The sequence below is a fragment of the Aplidium turbinatum genome, chromosome 1, assembly GCF_918807975.1.
Source record: "Aplidium turbinatum chromosome 1, kaAplTurb1.1, whole genome shotgun sequence".
In the NCBI taxonomy this organism is placed as follows: Eukaryota; Metazoa; Chordata; class Ascidiacea; order Aplousobranchia; family Polyclinidae; genus Aplidium; species Aplidium turbinatum.
The window spans coordinates 17,335,422-17,347,882 of record NC_137472.1 but is presented as its reverse complement, the minus strand read 5'-3'; the positions used below and the strand labels follow the sequence as shown (position 1 = coordinate 17,347,882).

The window sequence follows — 12,461 nt, the reverse complement described above, 5'->3', positions numbered from 1 at the left end:
ACTTAGCGCTTGATACTCCTTTGCAATCAGTCAATCAGCGTGCGATTAAAATTTAAATAAGTGACTCTGACGTACATCCACACAACTTGTGCGGTAATTCGCGGCAAATGCTTTATCTGACTCTTGTGACGTCATATTACTATTCGACAAACAAACGCAGAATTTTTGGTCGTTAGGACCAAAAAAAAAAGAAAAATGGCTTGCAAATTTTGCAAAAATGTTTTGATCCTACATGCAAAATCAAAAAGACACATTCACCAGATCAAAAGCAAATTTAATGTTTTACAAATATATAATAGTAATACAGCTCTAAAAAAAATCTCACACCAGAGAATGTTTCAACGATTTATGGGTATTTTAGAAGATTTTAATCCGAATAGGTTATTACGTTTTTCAAATTGGCTCTAATTATTGAGAAATTTATGTTCGAACTTTACAAATACCGAATAACTGCATACATATGGGTCCACGTCTATTAGGCGCAGACAGTTAGGAGCCGGTAGCGTCAGGATATTTAGGTGTGGAGCGCTGTGGCACCCGTTCATTTAGGTGCTATTCCTAGTAAAGTCTGCATTCCTAGTCATACGCGCCGACTCCCGGGGGGGCCAGCGCCCCCCGTAAATTTATGGTGGAGGGGCAACAAAAATGGTTATTACAAGTGGTGTTTCAAAGATCAAATACTTCGCGAGAGATTTAGATCACTTAAACGGACTTAAAGAATGCCGAAAGCGAAAAACAGCCTGCGTTGCTCTTGCCCGCAAAACAGCAGCTGATCACATGGCTTTCTCTGGAACGTGAATTACTACTGAGATGCGCACCGCACGCACGCTCGCAATCACACACTGCTTATCTTCCGCGCGTGAGGAGCAACTTCAAAGTTAAAATGCGTGCTAGCGAAAAAGCGAATGCGAGGTTGAATAATTATTCTCATTTCACGAGTTATCCAAACGTCCGTTAGATTTTTTGTGACTTCAAACATGAAATCGATTTTAGCAAACTTTATCGAGTTGAAACTACAACACACCGAACAGTTACGTGAATACAGCTTGGAAATCATACCGTATGGAAATTTCAAAGTAGAGCGTAGAGTAACTTACGCTGCTGGAATAGTCACAAAACTATTCACTGCGGTATTACGTAAATCAGCTAAATTAGACGCGCTATTTTCAACGAGGTCTTCCCGCTGTGAGATCAATTATGATTGAACAGAACGCATTGTTTTGTTCGCAATGTGTGAGAATTAAATCGAAAACCGATAAAAGAAAAGATGTTTAATGGTCTTGGTCGCAGATATTGCCTGCATAAGACGTCTCTTACCTCTATTATCCCCTAGGGCCATTCCGTGTCAATTCACACAGTCAAGAAAATCAACCTCTTCGATTTTTCTTAAATTTTACACGCCTTTTCACTATCCTATATGACAAACAACTGCAAAATTTGAGTGAAATTTATTGAGAAACATGAGAGTTATGAAGCATTTAGTTTGGGGGGGTCTGCCGAGGGGGCACATTTTTTTATTTTTGGCCATGTTTGAGGCCCTATTACTACTAAACTAAATTAGGTAAGAACCCAAATTTTTTACATGTGATAGTGCTTCTGCCAAATATTGAAAAAACAACATTGTTCACATTGTCACACTAAAAGGTCAAAGGTTATAGACATCCAAAGTTGGCCGTTTCCAGCTCTCGGCTAAAATTTCCCAAAATTTTAAAACCTTGCCAAGACCCTATTTTTGATTGGTTTTGGCTAAAATTTTGTAGAAATGTTGTTTACAGGATTCTCTATGAACTGAGAAAATTTCAATACAAAATATTAAAGGGGTTGGGAGGTATTTAATGTGAAACATGGGTCGAAATGAAAAAAAGCAAAAAGTGGGGTCCTTTTAATACCCCGGTTACCCATGACCCCAGTGAAAATTTGCACTGAAATTTTTTTTACATATTCACTAAGATATGACAAGTCTACCATGCAAAATTGATCCATGGTTCTCAATGTTTTTTTATAGAAAGTATTCGTCAAAGTTAAGACAAAAACGCTAACAATTAGAAATGAAAAATTCAAGGGGAGTAGGGGTGATCATTACTTTCTCTTGCTATTGGCTATACAAAGTGTTCTTGATGACAGTAGCAATATTATGTGCTTCAGTCCTCGAAATTAGCGGCGGCACTCGGCAATTGCCGTGGTAAATGCCGCCGTAAACGTCATAATGGCCATTCTGCTACGGCAATAAAAAATGCCGCCGCAAAATGAGCACTTAATTAAGACAAAAATTGTTCAAAATTTCTTCCTGTATTATTTACTCGCAGCGGGAGTTTAATCAGCAGAAACATCGTGCCAAGACCTCACCTCGGACCACTTTACTTGCTGTGAACACTCACGCAGTCTTCGAAAATATTATATTTTATAGCATATTTTTACTAGGCAAAAACTTTGCCGAGGCCAAACGGCCAAAGTTGAAATTGCGTCGGCAATTGCTGTGAACGTTTATTACGACAAAATTGTACCAAAGCATGTAAAACGAGAAGGGAAAAATATACTAGAGTAATCTATCACGACCGCATCGTTTGATTTGTTGTGATGTAATAATACTAAAAGTAGCGATAAAGCGAGCAACGCAATACGCACGCTGTTACGGTAATTCATGTCAAATAACTCAAGGGGAAAGTAAGTTAATTTTGGGTTGATTCAACGTTCGAGTCAGCACAAATCGATTTAATTTTCCCGGCGGGTTATATTGCGCACCCATACAGCAAAACCATCATTTCTACATCGATTCAACGTCTACAGATGCAAAATCAATGCAAAAATAACGAATTTTGCTGCCTGGGTAACAACAATGCCCAAGAAGAAATTTACGTTTGTTTTTCGACATCTAGCGACGTTGAACCATCATAAAATAACGTTAATTGCTCAAACAGGTACTGGTAACAAATTAATAGCTCCCTGCGAAAAGATTGGCTCGATTTACGTTTATACTAACATAATTTCGGCACAATTGGGATACTGCGTGCGAGCAACACAAAGTCTGTTGGATAAAGAACTAGTCAGAATCGGAATCATCAAATGCTATATCGGAGGATGAGGTTGTCGCGTCGTCACTGGAATAATTGAAGACGCAAAACTGCCCGTTCGTGAACGCGCGATGCCATATGATCGGAAGCATTATTTTACTGCCGAAAAACCATTTATCCAATTTTGTTCTACTTTTTTAACTTGACCCCGTAGCTTTTCTAATTCCGATTTGTTTCCGTCATAAAATTCTTTATAAATTTTGCAAAATACCACGCTAACTTTTCCTTCTGTTTCCTTTGTTTGATAACCTATAGCAGGTAAATTCCACTTTTTAACTGTATCCTTCACCATGATTTATATTCGCAACGACGCCGGTAAACAATAAGCATTCTATGAAAGAATAACTTTTTCGTAACAATTAAGCCAGTATTTACAACGTTGCAAACTTTTTACAGTTCACAAGAGCATTGTCAGCGCATAAAATAGCTTTCGTGATGCTCTCCGCTACTGCCGTATGAAACACGAAGAATAAGCGCATAAAATTTCGTTTGTTTAAACTTTAAAGCATACGGCAATTGCCGCCGCAATCCAAGGTTTGCTGATTTGGCGGCGGCAATGTTTTTGCCGTCGTAGATGGAAGCTAATTTCGAGGGCTGGTGCTTGACAAATGACAATGTAGACCTATGAATAATTTTTGCAAGATGTTTTATGCATAAAGTTTAAGACATTATTATCTTTATGTGTTTTAGCTACACTGTCCGATATCGTTTTGTTCAATCTTTTGGTATTAAATTTTCTTTAGTTGCATGAAGAAGAAAAAGTGTATAACATCAGAATGCGAAGTTAATGCAAGCCGAAATTTTGTTCACAAATTCACTAAGATGTGACAAGTCTACCATGCAAAATTGATGCATGGTTTTCAGTGTTTTCTTACAGAAAGTATGCGCCAAAGTTTGGATAAAAACGCTAAAAATTACAAATGAAAAGTTAAAAAAAAATGTAAGAATATTGAACTATATATACTAGAACATTTGAAGTGTATTTTTGATTGTGATTCTAGCAATTGTTATACATTTGACAACTGTCATATATATACCATGCGGACGTGGTCCTCATTATCAGTGAACAAAATGGCAAATTTTGTCATAATCTTCATTGCTCAGTTTGTATTGTTGTCCAGAAGAACCATGGATACTCGGCACAGCAATTGAACAAATAATGTCATGAAATGGAATCCAGCATGTTTGTTGATGTCCGACAGTCTGGGCCAGTTTAAACATTTGTTGCTTTTGTTTAGTAATAGTATCATAAACTGAACATTGAAGTCTTGCTTTTCATAACTTTTTTCACAAATAATGCCAATGTACCAATCAGAATCATACGGTTTTTGTATTGTGAAGCAGCACCATCGCTGAAATAGATAATTTTTTCACATTACCAAGAGATTTGATAATTGGAATTATTTGGTTAATGAATGTATGCATTGTGCTTGTTGAATGTTCCAAGTGATCTGATATTGCGACCAAACGTTTTAATGTTAAAGCTCCATCTTTTTTGTAGTCTATTACAAAAGGGTGAAGGGTTGCCTGGAGTGTTGTCCCAATGGAACCCTTGCATGGCATCTTGGACAATAAATGAGTAGAGTAGTTCTCAGCAAAATCAAGTAGTATTACGACTTCATCATCAGCTAAATTTTGTTTCAAGTAACTTGATTATGATTTTCTAATGAAGTGATGGGTCTTCTAAGCTGTATATATTTGGTACATTACAACTCAGTTCTTCGGAACTGAGTATCTGCTTTGTTTCTACTTTTTATGTTTGATTGTAATATTGACCATCTTGAGTAGAGCCTGATGCAAATAAATAAGTAAATAAAAGCATGAAAGGTGTCACACAATAATTCAATCAAGTCATCCAGGCTTTTTAGCTGCTCAGTTAATTGTCGTTCTATCAGTATGAGCCCATTGCTTGTCCCTTATAGTATCATCAAGATCGTATTTGTTGCTGAATGTACTGTATCAATTAAGTAGCTCTTCAAACATTCTCTGCCAGAGCAATTATTGCACAAACTCATCATGCATTCTTTAATTGTTAGAATTATGGAACACACCAATTTCCCAAATAGTCTGTGTATGTCAGCTTATCAGGTTCTTCGACTTGCATTAACATGGCATTCTGATGTTACTTCTTCTTCTTCATGCAATTAAAGAAAATTAAATATCAAAAGATTGAACAAAACGATATCGGACAGTGTAACCAAAACATATAAAGATAATAATGTCTTCAACTTTATGCATAAAACGTCTTGCAAAAATTATTCATAGGTCTACATTGTCATTTGTCAAGCACATAATATTGCTACTGCCATCAAGAACACTTTATATAGCCAATAGCAAGATAAAATAATGATCACCCCTACTCCCTTTGAATCTTTCATTTCTAATTGTTAGCGTTTTTGTCTTAACTTTGACGAATACTTTCTATAAAAAAACATTGAGAACCATGGATCAACTTTGCATGGTAGACTTGTCATATCTTAGTGAATATGTGAAAAAAATCTCAGTGCAAATTTTCACTGGGGTCATGGGTAACCGGGGTATTAAAAGGACCCCACTTTTTGCTTTTTTTCATTTCGACCCATGTTTCACATTAAATACCTCCATAGGCGTCATTTCAGGGGTGCGAAGGATGCTTGAGCACCCCAAAATGAAAATCTGGGGTAACAACATAAATGCGAGAGCACCCCTGGGCCCTGGTTTGCATACAAAATACACCGATTCAAATGGAAATTTGCATTGCTAAATAACGTTTTTTTTTTCTTTCTTGAAAGTCGTTTCACCAAAGCGCAATATTTTCAGTGTTTTACATTTGTGGGTGGCACGCAGCGCCACACATATCAAAGGCAGACATGATTGTACTATTGCGTAACAATTAAGCACAAACACGCGCACTGCGTCAAGAAGTGCTGTTTTCTACTCAAACGTCTACAAAAACATTCTGCAAACGGCGTCAGATGCAATCGTTAGCCGTTTCCCTTCTTCATCATACCGAATGGCAGACTTGCTACTAGAGCTGCTAGAGCAGTGGTTCTCAACGGGGGCGGTACCGCCCCCCAGGGGGCGTTTTGATTTTGTAGGGGGGCGGTATGATCATATCGGCTCAAGGGGGGCGTTTTGATCATTAAGGTGCATTCTGGTTTAACCCATCTACCGCCCAGCGTAACGATTTTGTCAAAGAGCTCGCATCTTCGTGGTAGCATTTCCTACTTAATACCTGGTGGAAAAATGGTTTAGCGGTGTTAATCTGCTACATACCAAACAGCGAAACCCACTTGACATATCCATAAGAGGTGATCTTCGAATGTTTCTCACTGGCTTTACCCCGGATGTGAAGAAACTGGCACTTTCTCACCAAGCCCAAGGTTCACACTGACTACCAGTAGCCTAGGCCTATAGCCTACTGTTTTCATGCTCGCAAATATATATTTGCTTTTCGTTAAATAAAGTCACTAGTCTCTAAAACCCTTACAGCCTGTTTCATCCTAAAAGGGGAATCATCAAAAGAGGAATCATCAAAAATCTATTTGAATAAGGACCTTCTGATAATCCCCCTTTTAGGGTAAAACAGGCTGTAAAGGTTTTAGAGATTGGTAACTAGCCTATGTTTGATGTAATTCGTTCTGCTTGGCTTTTTGCTTGGCATTGAGCACTTTTTGTAGTATTGATAGTAAGTTATTCATTGTTTTATATTTGCTTTTTGTAATTAATCGATTTTGTTGGGGGGTGGGGGGGCGGTAATATTTTGCCAGTTTATGAAGGGGGCGTTGGGCCAAAAAAGGTTGAGAATCACTGTGCTAGAGAATCCCACAATGAAAGAAGCCGATGTTACGAAAGTAAGCAAATTTTATGATGGTGACTGGGAACGCAAGGATTTGCTGCGTGAACGCAAACAGTGGTTCGCTTGTTGCAAACGTGACGGTGATGTTGTGACAGTGAATACGCTAAGTCAGAAATTCATTGCACAGCCGTCAATGGTCGATATAATGCCAAATATATATGCAGCTTTGGTAACTTACATTGTTATGCCGACTTCTTCCTGTGAAGCCGAACGTTCCTTTTCGTTATTACGACGCTTGAAGACCTACCTTCGCAGCACTCAAACGCAACAACGACCGAACAATTTGGCCGTTACAGGTAGTCATCGCGAATTGGCGGAGAAATTAAACATGGAAGAACTTGTCACGGAGTTTGTTTCCAAGACAACGACCCGCAGAAACAAATTTGGATGTGATTAGTTTATAGCAAGCCGCATTATAAGGCAGACGTGAACAAATTAAAGTCGAATATATTTCAATATTCAATGTAAGATCACTTTCGCCTCGCATGTAATACTTGTTTTCATTTCTATCTGATCGTTTGACATACCGCTGCAGTCTATTCGATTACACATACGACAAAATTATCTTCTTTTATGTTGATTCGACGTTTCATGACGTAGGCTAAACATGGTTGAATTTACTATTAGATTGAGTCATTTGTTTTAACATTTTCCATCGGTCAGGTTTTCAATTGATTAGCCTATATTGACAATTTTCATAAGATAACTTAGAGCACCCCTAATTTCGTCAAATTTTTTAAAAAAAATTACGCCAATGAATACCTCCCAATCCCTTTAATATTTTGTATTGAAATTTTCTCAGTTCATAGAGAATCCTGTAAACAACATTTCTACAAAATTTTAGCCAAAACCAATCAAAAATAGGGTCTTGGCAAGGTTTTAAAATTTTGGAAAATTTTAGCCGAGAGCTGGAAACGGCCAACTTTGGATGTCTATAACCTTTGACCTTTTAGTGTGACAATGTGAACAATGTTGTTTTTTCAATATTTGGCAAAAGTACTATCACATGTAAAAAAATTTGGGTTCTTACCTAAATTAGTTTAGTAGTAATAGGGCCTCAAACATGGCCAAAAATAAAAAAATGTGCCCCCTCGGCAGACCCCCCCAAACTAAATGCTTCATAACTCTCGTGTTTCTCAATAAATTTCACTCAAATTTTGCAGTTGTTCATTATATAGGATAGTGAAAAGGTGTGTAAAATTTAAGAAAAATCGAAGAGGTTGATCTTCTTGACTGTGTGAATTGACACGGAATGGCCCCCTAGCCAACCTGACATCATTGTTTCATGCGGCCGCTAAGGTTTGACATCGACTTCAACGATCATGGAATGTTACGTAATAAGAACGATTATATTGTACATGCAAAAATAAAAAAATGATCTCTTAAAACAGCTCTTTTTGCTGTTTTGTCTAGTGAGCTTTGCATATTGCTCAACAAGTGCATATAGTTTAGAATTGACAAGAAATCATTAAATTTTAAACTTAAGTTTGAATCTTTGCAAATAAACGTATTCAAAACTTTTACTTCGGCCGACGCCATTTCACCTTCCGTAATCTACGTCGGCAATATTTTGCCGCAGTAAAAATGCGTTAATTTTAAAAACTGCCGAGCTGGGGACAACAGCTTGTCCTGTGTATAAGTTAAACCTGTCTTTTTGAGGTGAAAATCACTTGCGAAAATCTCGATCCATACTGGAGTACATACGGTATTCGATAAAAGACTATAAAGATTTTCGATAAAAAACAGAAGAGAAAACACTTCGCCGTTGTTAACGCTTTGAAGGTAAGAAATTAGCAAAACGAGGTTAATAAAACTGATAGCGGGTTTCCGGCTTTCCACTCTGCTTGAGATCATGATTTTTTGCGTTTTATTTTGATAACTTCACTGTCTTGGTCGTTGTGATTCACTCGCACGAAAAGGAAATGATCGGCTTGTTTTCCAACTGTTCCAATTATGAGCTAATAATATCAAAATTATTACGACTAGTATTATTACGTACTGTATGCGTAAAACTAATCGTTTCAAGCAGCGGTTCTAATAAATTTGGTTTGCGACCTAGGTGTCAATATAAACAACACGGTAAGCTTAATCAATGACTATTTTAATTGAGTAAAATAGCATTATGATTATGATGTCATCACCTTTCTCGCCACCCAAGGTTTTTTGAAAAATCGGCGCCTATGTTCCTAGTATATATGCAACTGAAACATGTGATGACATCCCAACATTACTTTTCATGGTTTGGAAGTAGTAAATGAAACAAAATTGTAGCAAATAACCTTTTGAGTTTGTACATCATGTCAAAACATATGTACAAACACAGCTTTGACGGGTCCAAATGTGCTTCTAAGAGACTTGCACGATATTCATGAAAAATATCTATCTTTTTTGTTGTGTCGTGAATAGAACCGAACACAAAGTAAAGCATTCCTTGCAAATGTTAGTCTGGTGTAACTCTCCTGATAAACACAACTAATGGCTTTGGTAGAAGGTGAAGAAATGTTATTATAAGACTCTTCTTTGCGAACACGTAAGTTATGTTACAATGAATCAAAAGAAAACAGGATTTTATGTGCCAAAACAAACAAATGAAAATCATATTGACAAGCAAGTAAAGCTAATACTGAAATAACCAAGCGTGGGCAACTTCCATTTTAAAAGTGGCATGCTACCAGCGGCGCAACTAGAAAAAATCAAAGGGGGTCGGCAACGAGAGAGAAAACTAACAATTATTTGTAGTATGCACATTCAACACCGCAAATTATGTATCATCGAAAAAAAACAAACTTGGAATACAAGTCAATTTCAAGTTACAAAGTTTTAAGGAGCTCTTGTTTTTCAATTGTAGACTACTTTTTTATCGAACTCTTGTTCTTTGTTTGCTTGTGTGTAGAAGGTTTTACTGCACTTGGTACTGTAGCTTTTATTGGTAATAATTAGGGCAGTTGTCAATATTTGCAGTTGACTAATTCTAATTGTTAATTAATCTGCATTAGACTTTACTTTCCAAACAGAAGGTAAATTTAATAAATCAATTGTGACAAAAAAATAGTGGACCTGAAGTAAAATTACATAAAACATTCTCCAGGAGTTGAAAAAGATTAAAACCCACTAGTCTACACCAAAACTAACGAGTGATCGTAAAATTCATTTTCAGTTTCGCCAATAATGCTCCATGTATCAAACAGTGGATCATAAGATTCAATTTTGGTGACCACTTTGGAATCACTGTCTTGTCCTCCAACAACAACAATCCTTCCTTGCATGACAGAAGCAGCACAGGAATAGCGACAAAAATTCATTTCTTTGACATAACTCCATCTTTTTTTTATGAGATCATACTTTTCAACACTGCTAGTGGGGTTACTCCATAACGAAGACTTACCACCAATGGCATAAATAAAACCATTGCAGATAACAGCCGCTAGACCTATTCTGGGAATTTGCATTTCTTGAACCAGTTCCCATTCATCTTCAACAGCTGCCAAACATTCAACAGAAGATAAAGGTGTTACAGAGAATACAGAGTCATTAACTCCACCAAGAGCATACATACGATTATTGCAAGTTACAAGTGCAAAATGACTTCTAGCTTGATTGAAAGAACTGATTTTTTTCCATGCGCAGCGAGTAGGGGAATAGGCTTCTGCTGTCTCCAAACAACAATCTGCATTTTCTCCACCAGCAACAACTAAAAACTCGTCGAAACATGCAGCACCCATTCGAGATCTTGGCTCATTTAAGGAACAAACTCTGTTCCATTGTAAATTCGATTCTTTGATGTTCATTCTCCAAACAGTTTTAGTTGTAACATTTTTTGTTTCTTTTCTCAACACATCACCTCCAATGTTATATATACAATCATCAAAAATAACTGAACAGCTACACAGTTTGTTTGTAGGTAAATCAGGATAATAATTTCTCTTTGGAAAGTCTTGACATAAATTGATAATTTCAATCAAGTGCAATTGTTTATTAGTTCCACCTAAACTCAGTATTCTTTGCTCAGTTGAGGTTTGTTTCACAATTTTTAAACAGATGTTAAATTCCTTTAAAAAATGTTTACACAACTCAGGGCTTTGCAAAAGTAGTTCTTCTTTTAAAACTGTATTTTCAATGAATTCTTGTGAAAGTTTATCAAAGTCAAAGTGTTTAAAGACTTGATAACATACCAGTGCACGATTTTCTTCATACTTTACCCATCTTATCAAAGCATTGTATAAAGACCTTCCTTCTATACAACTCTCACCTCGACTTGATAGCCAACTGATGAGGTCATCTGGGGATAAATTCTTAAACCCGTTTGTAGTTGATGCAACATCAAAGTTCCTTTCAATAACTAGATGAGCATGGTTTTTAAGATTTTCATTTTGATAACGATTTGTAATAGCAAGTACAAAAAAGCAATTCTCGATAGAAATGTGTGAATTTAGAACATTAAAGCAGCAGGCTTTTAAATCATCAACTTGCAAATAATCCGCTGCAGAAAGCAAGATATAACAATTATCATTGTTCAAGTCAACACTCCCTGTGTAAATGAATTTAATGATTGTTTCCATCGATGTTCCATCAATCCCTTTAACTTCAACAGACTTCTGGTACTTTTCTTTCATTTCAACTTTAAACATTTTCTCAAAATACTCAGAGAAACAAGATAAAATCATTCTGTTAGCAGGAATGCTATTATTGTCTACACAGATTTTAACGTCATTGAAGAATCCTAAACGCCTGTTTTCGTTTAGATAGTCCAGCAACTTGACCCCATGATCACTTTTTGAATGTTTTCTGGGGAATATATAACCACCTCCATAACCACCTCTATTACCACCACCTCTATTACCACCCCCGCAGTAAGCCAAAGACATATTAAAGCAAACAGAATAAAAAAGTGTACCAATGTGTTTTGCCAGCTGTGATTAATGTAAATATCATGTTATAACTTGCAATATCTGCAAAATTAAGCCACTTCAAAAACATCAATTCTGCTGTGGTGACAAATTTAGATAAAATCATTCTGTTAGCAGGAAAGCTATCATTGTCTACACAAATTTTAACATCATTGAAGAATCCTAAATGCCTGTTTTTGTTCAGATAGTCCAGCAACTTGACCCCATAATCACTTTTTGAATATCTTCTGGGGTAACCATAACCACTCCAGCGATAAGACAAAGGCATATTAAAGCAAACAGAATAAAAAACTGTACCAATGTGCTTCGTCAGCTGTGGTTAATGTAAATACCATGTTATAAATTGCAATATCTACAAAATTAAGCCACTTGAAAAACATCATTTGTGACAAATTGTCATTGAGATTACCGTACGTTGTCAGAATAATTGCAACACTAACACAATGACCGCATAATATGCATAGGCCTACTGAATTAGTGATGTAAGTTCAGTACAGCAGTCGCCTACTGTTTAGTGTGCCCACGGATCAAGATTTTCGCAAGTTTATTTTCACCACAAAAAGGATAAAGCTGTGGTCAACCACCGTCATTCTGGCAGAATATTTTTTCCGCTTTCCGACAAAAAAAAAGTCATCCGTGAATAAG

The 12,461-nt window shown here is 36.7% G+C and overlaps 1 protein-coding gene across 1 annotated transcript; it reads right to left on the bottom strand.

Annotated features, from left to right (window-relative positions):
* Window positions 1-10,025: 10,025 nt before the first annotated feature.
* LOC145785645 (kelch-like protein 26) lies at window positions 10,026-11,774 on the bottom strand. Its single transcript, XM_082597364.1, has one exon. The coding sequence runs from the start codon at window positions 11,772-11,774 to the stop codon at window positions 10,026-10,028; it is 1,749 nt and encodes a 582-aa protein (XP_082453490.1).
* Between the last annotated feature and the right edge of the window lie 687 nt (window positions 11,775-12,461).

What these genes read in the sequence shown, in the direction of transcription:
- LOC145785645 (XM_082597364.1), bottom strand. Translation starts at nt 11,774, where the DNA reads ATGTCTTTGGCTTACTGCGGGGGTGGTAATAGAGGTGGTGGTAATAGA.